General features: G+C 29.4%; 2 protein-coding genes across 2 annotated transcripts; one reads left to right on the top strand and one right to left on the bottom strand.

Moving 5' to 3' along the window:
• The first annotated feature begins 681 nt into the window (after positions 1–681).
• LOC130813818 (uncharacterized) lies at positions 682–2,110 on the top strand. Its single transcript, XM_057679709.1, has 2 exons — positions 682–1,033; positions 1,590–2,110. The coding sequence occupies exons 1-2, from the start codon at positions 935–937 to the stop codon at positions 2,001–2,003; spliced, it is 513 nt and encodes a 170-aa protein (XP_057535692.1). The 5' UTR covers positions 682–934; the 3' UTR covers positions 2,004–2,110.
• Positions 2,111–4,670: 2,560 nt separating this feature from the next.
• On the bottom strand, positions 4,671–6,642 carry LOC130813819 (RING-H2 finger protein ATL3). The gene has a single exon (XM_057679710.1). The coding sequence runs from the start codon at positions 6,182–6,184 to the stop codon at positions 5,276–5,278; it is 909 nt and encodes a 302-aa protein (XP_057535693.1). The 5' UTR covers positions 6,185–6,642; the 3' UTR covers positions 4,671–5,275.
• Positions 6,643–12,447: the final 5,805 nt, after the last annotated feature.

The raw sequence follows: 12,447 nt of genomic DNA on the forward strand, positions 1-12,447 counted from the left end.
GTGCACACCATTTTCAATTTATCGATGTGGGATAACTCCTGTTCCCTCCATGGGATGGTATATATCTCCTTGGCTTATGAAGAGTGTGCACTTGCGTCCCCCGTTAATATGCTGGCATTCACAATAAGTCCAACCTAATTTAACAATTTGAGTTACTCTATAATTATACATTTATACTATAAGGAAGTGTCATTTTCTACTTTACAAAGTACACAACTATTGCTGCACTGGAAAATAAAATCATGTGGCCAATTTAAAGGAGGAGAGGTCAACAAGCCATTGTCTTTTTGTCATGATACTTCTGTGTGGATTTATATTTATTTTTGAAATATATATTTCAATGCCATATTCAATTACATAGTTTTAAATTAATTTTATTTCATTTCATTAGAAAAAAATACTCTACTTAAAATATACCGAGAAATTAAGAGATCAATGACAATAATAGTGAAATACAACTATTCAAAGCGTTGACTCAAACTGAATTTGATATGAAGTATAATCGATTTGAATTCAAACTGCAATAATACAGTCTAATATAAACCCGAATCAAATTTTAAAAATAACAAACCGATTCAAATGAAATCGCTAATTTATTGGACAAAACTAAAATTTAATCCATAAAACTGATCGAGTAATCGAATTTATTCCGAAAAGGGTCCCTTGACATTTTTTTGGTAAACTTTAGGGGGGTTTTACTCCTCTAATCAAGGATAAATTGGTGCCAGGTAGGTAGAAGTCTAGAACCAATTTGCTGATATATGCGTTTCCTTAAATTGTGGGGTATGTATATTTGTTTGCCAGTTGCCATTGTGTTCCCCTTCCCATATGACTACCTTTTAACTGTCCCTTTTATTGGCAGGCAGCTATACTGTAAATGTAATCATAAAACTTCTGTAGTCATTCTCATTTTTTCTTGTTATTGTTAGAAGAGATGATGATGGTAATGAAATCCTCTGTTCATCCCAGTGTTGAATCTGAAAATGAGCACAGCGTCGGCTATGAATTTGATCCCCAATCTGATTTTACTCAGGTACCAGCTCTATTTTGCTCCTTTATTCCTTTTAATTTGCTACATTTTTTTCATGAAATTTGATCTCCATCACTTTCTTTTTTTACTTTCATCTACATAATCCGAATTTCTTGTCTTAGTTTTGTTAGAGTATATATATCATATTTTGAAACTTTTTATCACGTTGGCTCTGATATCATATTAAGAAATTAACTCAACCAAAAGCTTACGTTGATAGTTGAGACCCAAAAAATATGTTGTGTAATACATTAACATTTCCTCTCACACAAGAGTCATTTAGGCTAGAAGTGTGGATATAGCAAAGATCCTCCTCATACGCGGCGCTAAATAGTCCACTTTAACTAAGGAGTGGTTGAAATTTGAACATATAATCTCTTTGTCAATGAACCAACTCATCAAAAGTTTAAACGATCTGAAAATATGTTATACACTCTAACAAGTTTCCAAACGATTAAAAGTAGCAAACTCTAACAAGTTTCCAAACGACTAAAAGTAGCAAACTTGGAAGGATAAAGGAGTACTTTATATTTAACTTTGTTAAATTTGTTTTTTGCAGTTCTTGGAAGAAGCCAAGAAATATGCAAATGAGAATAAAATGCAATCAAAAGCAATAGAAAATGTTGAAAAACAAGAGATAAAGACCAAGAAGAAATCATGGAAAACTGCATTCTTTTCATTTTGGAAATCATCATCAAACAAGAAGGCTAAGCAGCAATATCTTAATAATGAAACAAAAATTGGTTCAAAAAACTACGCAAAGCGATCCGGACACTTCTCTGGACCTGTAGGGTTTGTTGCCAGAGGCGGGCAACGGGTCCGGCATCAGGCATCAGGACCTCTAATAGGTTTATTTAATCAGATGAAGAGCAAGGACGGGCAGGAGAATGAGATAGCTTATGTTACTCTTGAAAGTCTTAATAGACCGGCATATGATGCCAAAACTTATGGTCCACTTTATTTAGTGTCTTAATAACTAACATTTGGTACTTGATTAGTTAATGTAGTTCAGTTGTAATCAATTGACAGTTGGTTTTTGTAAGGATTTGAATTTATTAATTTAATTGTTAATATTTTCTCCGTTTCGCTCATTAGCATCATTTGTAGTATTTTCTTAGTCTGTATGATGTTTATTTTTAAGGACGTTAATAATGAATTTTGAGTTGATTATAGACGAAAAATGATGAGAGGAAGAAAAGTTCCATCAAACATTCAAAAAATTTAAGAATACAAAAATTTGCATCGAAATCAAATAGGATAGAAAAATGAAAACAAACTCAAGTCTTTGACTATATTTCATAACATCATAGGTGACATATGTTATATGTATGTCAACTTAGGTTGAATGTAGGGTGAATATATTTGGATGTGACCTTAAATTTTATTTTTCAAACAATCAATACATACTTTTAAATAAAATTTATATTTTTTTGATGTTAACAAAATAGCGGTTTATGTTTGTTAGGATACACTTTTCATGTGTTCCTTATTGTGTTGGGAATTTTATTTTTTGTTTTTTTCGGTTTGGGAATAACGAAAGTTTTTCTAGATAGGTGTTAGTTTAGGTCTTGGATGTGGCTCATAATTTCTATCATTGGTGTGTGTAAGTGTTGAATGGATGTATTGAAGTATAAGAGGAAGAAAGAAATCTGTGCTTGTGTTGAAAACTTGTTCTAGTTCTTTTCTAGTGGAGGTCTAAAAATCGGTTTTCATTTCTAGATCTGCTCTAAAATTAGATTGATTTTATGGAAAATATTTTTGTCATTTAGAGCGTATATCAGATTTTATCAAATTAATTAAATCAAAAAATTAATTAAATAAATACATAATTAAAAATATCCCAAAATTGCAAAGTTACTCTTTTTGAAGAATGTGTTTTTCACTGATAGCAAAAATGCTCGCGGGTCGTGAGCTTTCCAAGAAAAGTTATTATTTTGGAAAAAAAACACAAGTCGCGAGTCGCAACTTTCCTCACTGACAGCGAGTTCGCGGGTTGCTACTTTTTGGATGGATTGATTTAAATATCAACATTAGTTTGTGAATCAATATTGCGTTTCATGGAGCGACATTTTACGATGTTTGCTCTTCTATAACATGCAATTTCTGGATTTCTTATCCTCTCTAACATTTTACATAGAGAACTTGCAATCCTCGATTGTAATTTTCCGTTTCTCCTTCCATTTAAATTTTTCTTACATCGTTCTAATTTCCTTTTGCTATTATGTACATAAGGAAGGATCTTAATTGTCATATGTAATTAATAATCAACAACATTTATATAACTTTATTTTAATAATCAACAACATTTATATAGCTTTATTTTATAAATTTGATTAATTATACAATATCTTGAAGCCCAAAGGTATTATCAAAAGTTAGCAAAATAGGAGTATTAAATTTTTATTCACCCCACCTAAAGAGTTTCTTCACTCATATTTAACCTTAACATGATTGAAAAATAGTCTTAGAAATTCATAATTGCTCATTTATTTATCATACGAGTATATTCCTTACAAATTGCAATCATTGTCATAGTCTTGGTGGATCATTATCTCCAATTTTTTATCATTTAAAATTTTCATGAGTTGATCCTAATTGGATTAGGATACTTCTACAACTAAACAAGTATATGACGTGCTTCTTACACAAATTGGATTAGGATATTAATTATAGTATGCTATATCACATGATTAAACACAAGTATTTGCATAGTGCATTATACATGATTAAACATAAATTGAATGAAAAAGAGAAAGTTTTATATAAACTTAATTTATATTATTTTAGTGTGCATTAATTTTAAAAGGTAAAAAATAGTATATTTTTCATTTTGATAAGTACAAATATTGAAAAATATTTGTATAGGTTAATGCACACTAAAATAGTATAGCTATATCCATATAAAACTTTTGCTATAAACAACAATAAATACTGATTATATTATTTCTGTTCAAAAACACTTACAATATAGTGATATTTTTAGTGGAAAAATGTCACTAATAATATTATAGCAACAAGTATAATAAAACTGAAAAATTAAGAAGTTTACTTTCCTTTCATTCTTCCTTATAGAAAGGAGGGGTCTATTTTCTTGGGAGGATAATGAATGAGTTATTGGATATAAAAATGGGATTGCTCCTTTTGTTTAGCAAAAATTATTTATCTCAACAACTTTAGCATCCCAATCTTATCCCATAGGCATGTTGGATGGATGCTTAAGCCAAGTTACATGAATGGTTTATCATAAATTGTTTTGACTATTCATATATGCTTTTATTTAGACCATTCATATATTTTATATCAACATTATTTTTTTATATTCAATAATAATTTATGATTGGTCATATAAATGATGCCCTTTATTTCGTATTACATAATACGCTGAAAAAATAACAAAGAAAATAAATATTAAAAATTGATATTTATTCTAACTGAAACAAGTTACAACAAATGATGTCCCTTTATTGTTCCTAATAACACTAATGTTGCAAGGAGCCAGGGGAAAATGAATATTGCTAGAGAATTTCATATGTTTCCATTAAATTAAAAAATAGGCAATACAAAAATGAAATGAAAAATGAAAAATATTAACTTAGTGTTTTGAAACTTAGAAAATGAAATTTAATTCATTGGAAGATAAGATAGGTCGTCCTTAATATTTGAATAAATAAAATGAATGAAAATATAATCATATCACGATTTAAAAATCAATAGTTTTCTATCATAAAAGTAGAACATAATAATTAGTATAACCATAAGAATAAAAGGAAAAAAAAAGACAATTTTCCATCTTAATACAAACGAGCAACGTTAATTTAGTTTTTCAACTTAATACAAACTGCTCGAACATGGTTTGAGCACCAAGAATTCATTGGACTAACTAACTTTCTAAACTATTTACAAGTTGCAACTTTACATGTTTATTTGCCAATTAAAATTTGTAAGTGTTGTAAACAAATTAACATATTTTTGTCAATATTACATATACGGATTAGACCAACATATATTACCTTAACATAAAAATAATAATCAAAGAATCAATTTCACTCATAAACCTATATGGGTTTGGGGTTTTTTATCTTTATGTAAAACCCTCCAATCACCCAAATTACTAAATAAATGTTGTAAAATTGGTAAAAATATACACATTTAAAAGTAATGGACACTTTAAAAGATGAATTTTATCTTAGTTAAAGCAAATATTGTCTTTTTCAGCACCTAGTCATCTCTTTTCTTCGACTTACCCTATGAAGCATCACTAGAGCTAGACGGTGCATTTTGAGAAGGTGCAGGAGCCACTCTTCTTCCAAAACTCAACAAATTCCTCAATGATACCAACCTTGTCAAAACCGGTGTTTTCGCCTCCTCCAAACAAACATCACAAAACTCATGAGCATTCGGTATGTCAATAACCATCTCATGATCATTCGACGTATTAACATCAGAAGACGATGAATCAGACCCTGAACCAGCCCCAGACCCTGAACCGGTATTTGAACCTAGCCCAAATGAGCTAACTTGAGTTTCATTTCCCCAATACAAAACATTTGTTGGAAATTGTATTGCTAATATATCCCTTGTTCTCCTTATAGAATCATTAGAACTTTCAATTTCATCATCCGAATTATCTGATTCGGATGTAGAATAACCGGTATTTTCAATGTGTACAGCGTTCTTGCCGGTATTATCATCAGAAATCACAGAATCTCTACAAAGTGGGCAAGTTGAATGAGACTTAAACCACATATCAATACATTCTACATGAAACCCATGATTACATTTTGGTAAAACCCTTGTCTTTTCACCTTCTAATACTTCACTTAAACAAACTGCACATTCTAACCCATCTTTGAAATCCTTTGGGTTATATACCACAATAGGTAAGGACCCAAGTGTTGCAGGGTCTAGCCCACGCTGGCGCCCCCGAACCGAGGTTCGTGGGCGCTGATTTGCTAATTGGCGACGCCATGAGAGTATGCTTCGGTCTTCACTCATATTAGACCAATAATATTTTGCATATAAATGGAGGAATAAACAAAAGGCTACTACAAAAAACAGGACAATTATGGTTCCTATCATGATTTGGGTGGAAATTGAGACTACTTTTGAAGCTGTTGGGTCTACTGATGGAGGTGATATTGCCGTTTCTCCCATTTATTCGCTTTTTACGAGAATCTTGTCTTTGTTTCAGTTGGAATTTTTACGAAAAAAGAATAATTTTTACTAAAACAGAGAATAACCCAGAAGAGATTTCTAACAGAAGAATAAAACCCAGAAAGGAATTCTTGTAATTCAGAAGATCCAAAGCAAAACCCAGAAAGAAAAAATTGTAAGAAAAGCAGCACAACCCATGAAGATATTTTTAAAAAATGGGAGACTAAAAAGGATTTATATGAGTTTAGAACTCCGAATTAGACTTTTTGTCAACTGAGGAAAAATTGAAGTGGGGAAATAAGAAGACTTTGTTAGAAACTTCTTGGCAAAATCTTCAATATTGAAGAATCACAAATTATTAAATGAGTATGATGAGACGGGTTTATATATTTAGTCAATTAAATTGATCACTTATAATTTTAAAGTGATTAATTATAAAAATAAAATAATTATATAGATCTGTTTGATGGTAAAATTGTCTTATACAAGACGGGTTGTCAAGAATTAGATTCTTAGGATTTACAATTATATGATGAATGATGTAGTACTAATAGTATATAGTTATATCATGTATGATGTAGGACTTTGTTTTTGTGGAGGGGTCAAAGAAACTGAAATATAGTCGGAAAAAATGTAACCAAAAAATAGGCAAAGTTTGAAGATGGAATTGGTCTTAAATTTGACTAGAAGGAGAAGATAGTAATTGACATTCAAAGAAAGATTAAAAAAGAGCAAAGTGGGCGAAGTATAAAGGGGATGTTATTCTTAGAAGATGTTTTTATTTGAAAAGTCAAAGTTAAGGTTTTGAGGAAAGAAAAGTTTGTATCTACAATTAAACATGATAATGACCTAATGAAGATTGAAGACCCATAAGCAATACTTCTCATTTTAGTTGTGTATAAAAGGGACTTAACGATTTATATTTATTTGACTTTTTAACTGATGGTTCGATATTTATGTAATCTTATAATTGAATTCGACTTGACCTGACTTCATATTCAATTTAAAATTATATAAAAATTAATGTGAATGCAAGACTTTATTTTAAATCTTTTCGAAACACCTGACTCGATAAAATAGATCCGATAATCAGAATGAAGACCTCTAACTTTTACATAACTTTTAAATTTTTATGTCAAAAGCAAATGCAGTAAAATGGCTACTAGGAGAACTACAACATGAACTAGCATGAGGTTTTTGTTTATGTTCTATAATACTTCCTCTGTTCTTTAAAGAAGTTCCTATTTGCTATTTTGAGGTGTTTTATTTGTAGTTCCCATAGAGAATCTTTTCATTTGTGTCATAAATTTTGGACAAAATAACCTTATTCATATTCACTTTAATATTTTTATAATGCTTATATACCCCACATATTCTCCACTAACTTCAATTTAACATTTTAATATTTCTTATGGTCTCACATATTTCCTACTAACTTTATTAGTTGTGGTCCTTATATTTTTTCCACTAACTTTCTTTTAATAGTTTTTTAATGCTTGTGGTACTTACTTTTCTCCAATCAAATTATTATTCAAATAAATAATGTATTCACTATCTAAAATATTTTTTTTTAATTTCCGTAAATATTTTTTTTAAAACTTTACTCAGAGGAATTATATGATATAATAATAATCAAGCCGCCTTTCTTGTTTTATGGCAGCCAATTTGAGCACTTCTTTTTTTGGTTTTTGATATGTAGTCTCTCTGTTATAAAAGTATTTGATTTGCAGTTTCTTTTGGTGGTGTAATACTATGGGCAATTTGTAGTTTGTGAATCAAACAAATAACAAGTATAGTTTAAAAAATGAATGAGTAAGATTGAAAAATAGTGTAAAATAAGTAAAATCATTTAATTAGCTATAAACTAAATGACTCATAAGAAATAGTATTTTGATTATCTTGAATATAGATGTTAGTTAGTATAATAGACACTTAGACAGAATGGAAGTACTAACGATTTAAATTATGTTGGTCTTATTTTGAAGGCCAATTCATTCTTATTTGCTTGTTTTAACGTAGCAATATTCCCTTCAATCGGCTAAAGGATTAAGCAATACTATAAGGACAAAAGTATAAAAAAATCTATGGAAAAATTATTGAGAATAAATTTCTACTTTTGATGTTTTGTTGTGAATAATCCCAATCCCTACTTTTAATTATTTATGAATAATTTGAACTTTTCATCTTATTGCTCACAGCACTCCCATTGAAAATGTAACCGATTACAGTAGGTGATAGAGTCGTTTCCAACCTGTTCTCTTCCTTCTTATTGTTGTCATCATTTTTCTCCTTCTTACTTCATATTTTCATTTTTAAACCCAACTTTAGGAGAGAGAAATAAATAGCGACTTACCATTTTTTTGAAGAACAACAACAAAAACAATCAAATTCAACCTTCCTTCTTTGAATTTGGGGTGAAATATTACCCTAGAATTGGGGAGATGCGAATTAGGGATGTTTTAGAATGAACCCTAGAAATTTGGGTGTGAAATAAATTGGGATGTAATTCGAAGTGGCATGTAATTGAATGTTGAAAGGAGGTTATTTTGGTGAAGAAATTAAATGCAGCTTTTCGATCTACTGTAGCCGGTTACGTTTTCAATGAAGGTGCCGTGAGCAACTAAGGTGAAAAGTTCAAATTATTCATAAATAATCAAAAATAAGAGTTATTCATAGTAAAACGATAAAAGTGGAAATTATTTTCAATAATTTTTCCAAAACCTATCATCCAACCCTTTTGCTAATGGACATCCAAATTTAATTCCATCACGTTAGTCTATTTAACTGACTTTGCACTTTTTTCCGTAATTTTATATTTTTAATTTTATTTATAAATTTTATTCTCATTTCATCTTTATTTTTAGTCATTTATTTTTATTATTCGCTTGGTTTTTGTCTTATTATTCAGCTTAATTTTTCTTATCACTAATTTTCACCCAAAAAACAAGTGATGTTCATTGAGAGAGACAAAAAATATTTAGTTGTAAACTTGTGATAGTAATATACTCCTCATGTCTCTACGTTTGACTTTTTCATACTTTCAAATGCACTGATTCAATTGTGAATATTTTTAATTATACATGATAAAAAAATTATAAAAAGTTAAAATTAATAATTTTACATTAGGAAGAATCAAATAATATCTCACTAGTTTAAATTTATTTTAATAAAGTAAAAATAAAATATAAATTAATACCAATAAATAAAATGTGCCAAAAACCTAGGAAGTCAAGTTACTAACCATTTTATCCTTTCATGGCCGCCAATTCAATTAGTTGCGTTTTTTTTTTTTAAATTTTGGTGTTAAATTCCGTGCTTTAAAAAAGGTTGATGCTAGTTTGTGTCCAGATTATCCTAATGTTAAAATGGTAGTCGAATCGCTTACTTAGTTGCTACTCCTAATCTCCTATCGCCCTAGTCGTAACTCCTAGCTATCTATGATCTACCTACCACTAGGAGTGTGCATAAAACCTGATCCGAAAAATCCAATCCGAATTATATGTATCCGGTTTCAAAACTGGTTTTGGAAACCGGGTATTCGATATCTGTTTTTATTTATTTTTTGTTTTTTTACCTTTTCTTTAATAAAATGATGATAATATCTCTCAAATTAACATTGAGTTGAATCCTAATATAATTGTTCTCTCTAGGATTCTTTTTATTTTTTAAATAATTGTCCTTACTTAAACCAATGAGCAATAATGCTATTCTTTAATTTTTAAAATTTTTCTTTTGTGACTAATTAAGCTATATATTTTTAGAGAGTTAGTATTTGAATTTTATATAAAAAAATTTTCCAAAATAAAAATAGAGATAAAAAACACATGGTTGAACGAAAAAAAAATAATGATAAAACATTCTATAATAAACCCGGGTATCCGAAATTCGGGTACCCGGTTTAATCCGGGTCGAAATCGGATCGCATTTTTAAGTATCTGAAAAACCGGATTTTCGGATCCGAGTCGCCCCAATATCCAGTTTTGAACACTCCTACCTACCACTAATGATAATTGTCCTAATGAATTATGAAATGTATTTATTTTATGATAATTGTCCTAATGAATTATGAAATGTATTTATTTTTAATTAAGGGAAAAATTGGAGAATTTTCTAAAGAGGAGGAAATTAATTCTTATTGTTGATAGTGATAATCAAAATTATATCACAAAAATAAAAGAGAAAAGTTCTAACTATTATATCCATCCATGACTAAACCAAGTCACTACCAACCCATTAACTCAATTATAAAATGTCTTTTGAGCATTAACTCAAAAAGTGTAACCATAATGGCGAACCTAATTAAAACACTAGGGGTTACATATGCAATTCAAAAGAATTATAACTAGGGTTTAAATTCGGAACCTGCTACGGCATGTAAATAATAAATTCCATTATAATACCACTAAGCTATTACATTCACTTTTAATAATTTATAACTTTATCATTATTGATACTTTTAATATTTTAAGATACCAATTGCAATTAGTAACTATTATAAGAAGGAAACTGTTAGGCAACTGTCAGTTCCTTTCTCTTAGACCATTGATTCTGTTTTGGTGTTTCCGACTTGTTGCGTCATATTTGCACCATCGACGCCGGCTTCTGCATTCTAAATTTTGTTGCTGCTATTTGTCCATTTACAGTCGCGCCAATTTGGTCTTTCCTACACACTACAATCCTCCCATAATTAGGTAAACTACTGAAATTAAATTAGAATGTAGAATTTAATTTATTTTGTATTGTGAATTTAAGTATGATTTGATTTGGATATAATTTTTTTTTGCTTTAAATTAGATGTGTAATTTCAATTTTATTTATGTATAATTTAGTATAATTTAATAATAAATTAGTTTTGTATTTGTGTATCATTTAGTTTAACTTTAATTTTATTTTAAAACGTTTTTTTTAAGGTCGCAACCCCATGTTTCGAATCTTAGGTACACCAAGGATAACCAAATGAGTATACTCAAGCATTACCAATACTCTACTTATATATTGGTATACACGTAAAATGGGTATATTCCCAACCCTTTGAAAAGCTGAAATTAATCTGAAAAAGTGAAAAAAAAAAAAATCACGGTAGCAGCCTAGCAAGCCCATGTTTCGAATCTTAGGTCCGCCATTAGGTAACCAAATGAGTATACTCAAGCATTGTCAATACCCTACTTATATATTGGTATACACATAAAATGGGTATACTCCCAACCCTTTGAAAAGCTGATATTAACCTGAAAACGTGAAAAAAAAATTTCACAGTAGCAACCTAGCAGCCCCATGTTTTGAATCCTAGGTCCGCCATTAGGTTACCAAATGAATATACTCAAGCATTTCCAATACCCTACTTATATATTGGTATACACATAAAATGGGTATACTCCCAAGCCTTTGAAAAGCTGAAATTAATCAGAAAAGTGGGAAAAAAAAAATCAAAAGTAAGAAATAATTGTAAAAAATGGAAAAGAAAAAATTTATCTCCTCATTTTGGGTAAATAATAACCTTAGTGGGATAAAGGGGAAATATTTATGCCCTTCTTTCTAAATTCAATAATTAATCTCCTTACTTTAGATAAATAAAAACCTCATTTAGGGTAAATTCAATAATTAAGGTTGTACTATTATACAATTATTTTTTATCTTTTATGTCCCGTCTCAAATTAAACTCTACCTTCCTTCATTTACCGTCAATAAAAAGACGCGAAGAGTCACAGTTCCCACAAAGGTCACACTCCCAGAATTCATATAGAAGTACATCCTATTAAAAAACTTGCTATATTACGATTGTTGACACTATTTATCGTTTAAGATTATTTTATATATTATGGCTAATGTTAAAAAATTTTAGTCAAATAAAATCTTGTTTAAATCACCTAACTACATAAACTTTTTATAATTATTAAATATATATAGTTTAATATTGAAATAACTAAAATAACATATTTAATGGGATTACAAAGTCCAATGTAAATTATACTCCCTCCTATTCAGCTGAACTGTCCCATTTGACTTTTCACACTTGCCGAGGCAACATTTTAACTCTTAATATCTCAAATTATGCTTAATTAAAAATTATAAAAAGTTGATATTAATAATCCTTGTATTGAGACGAATCAAACAAGATCCCATATGACTATGTTTTAACTTATAGATTAAGAGTAAAATACAAATTAAGAGTGATAAGTGAATAGTGCTAAAAAAAATGGGACAATTCAGCTGAATAGGAGGTAGTATAACGGAATAGAGGAAGTATTTCATAGCCACTCTTG

This window comes from Amaranthus tricolor, chromosome 5, assembly GCF_026212465.1.
Source record: "Amaranthus tricolor cultivar Red isolate AtriRed21 chromosome 5, ASM2621246v1, whole genome shotgun sequence".
NCBI classification, from domain to species: Eukaryota; Viridiplantae; Streptophyta; class Magnoliopsida; order Caryophyllales; family Amaranthaceae; genus Amaranthus; species Amaranthus tricolor.

Bases quoted from the DNA above. Each gene is read 5' to 3' on its own strand.
- LOC130813818 (XM_057679709.1), top strand. From the start codon at position 935: ATGATGATGGTAATGAAATCCTCTGTTCATCCCAGTGTTGAATCTGAA. The intron at 1,034-1,589 runs GTACCAGCTCTA...TGTTTTTTGCAG, and splicing joins CCCAATCTGATTTTACTCAG to TTCTTGGAAGAAGCCAAGAA.
- LOC130813819 (XM_057679710.1), bottom strand. From the start codon at position 6,184: ATGGGAGAAACGGCAATATCACCTCCATCAGTAGACCCAACAGCTTCA.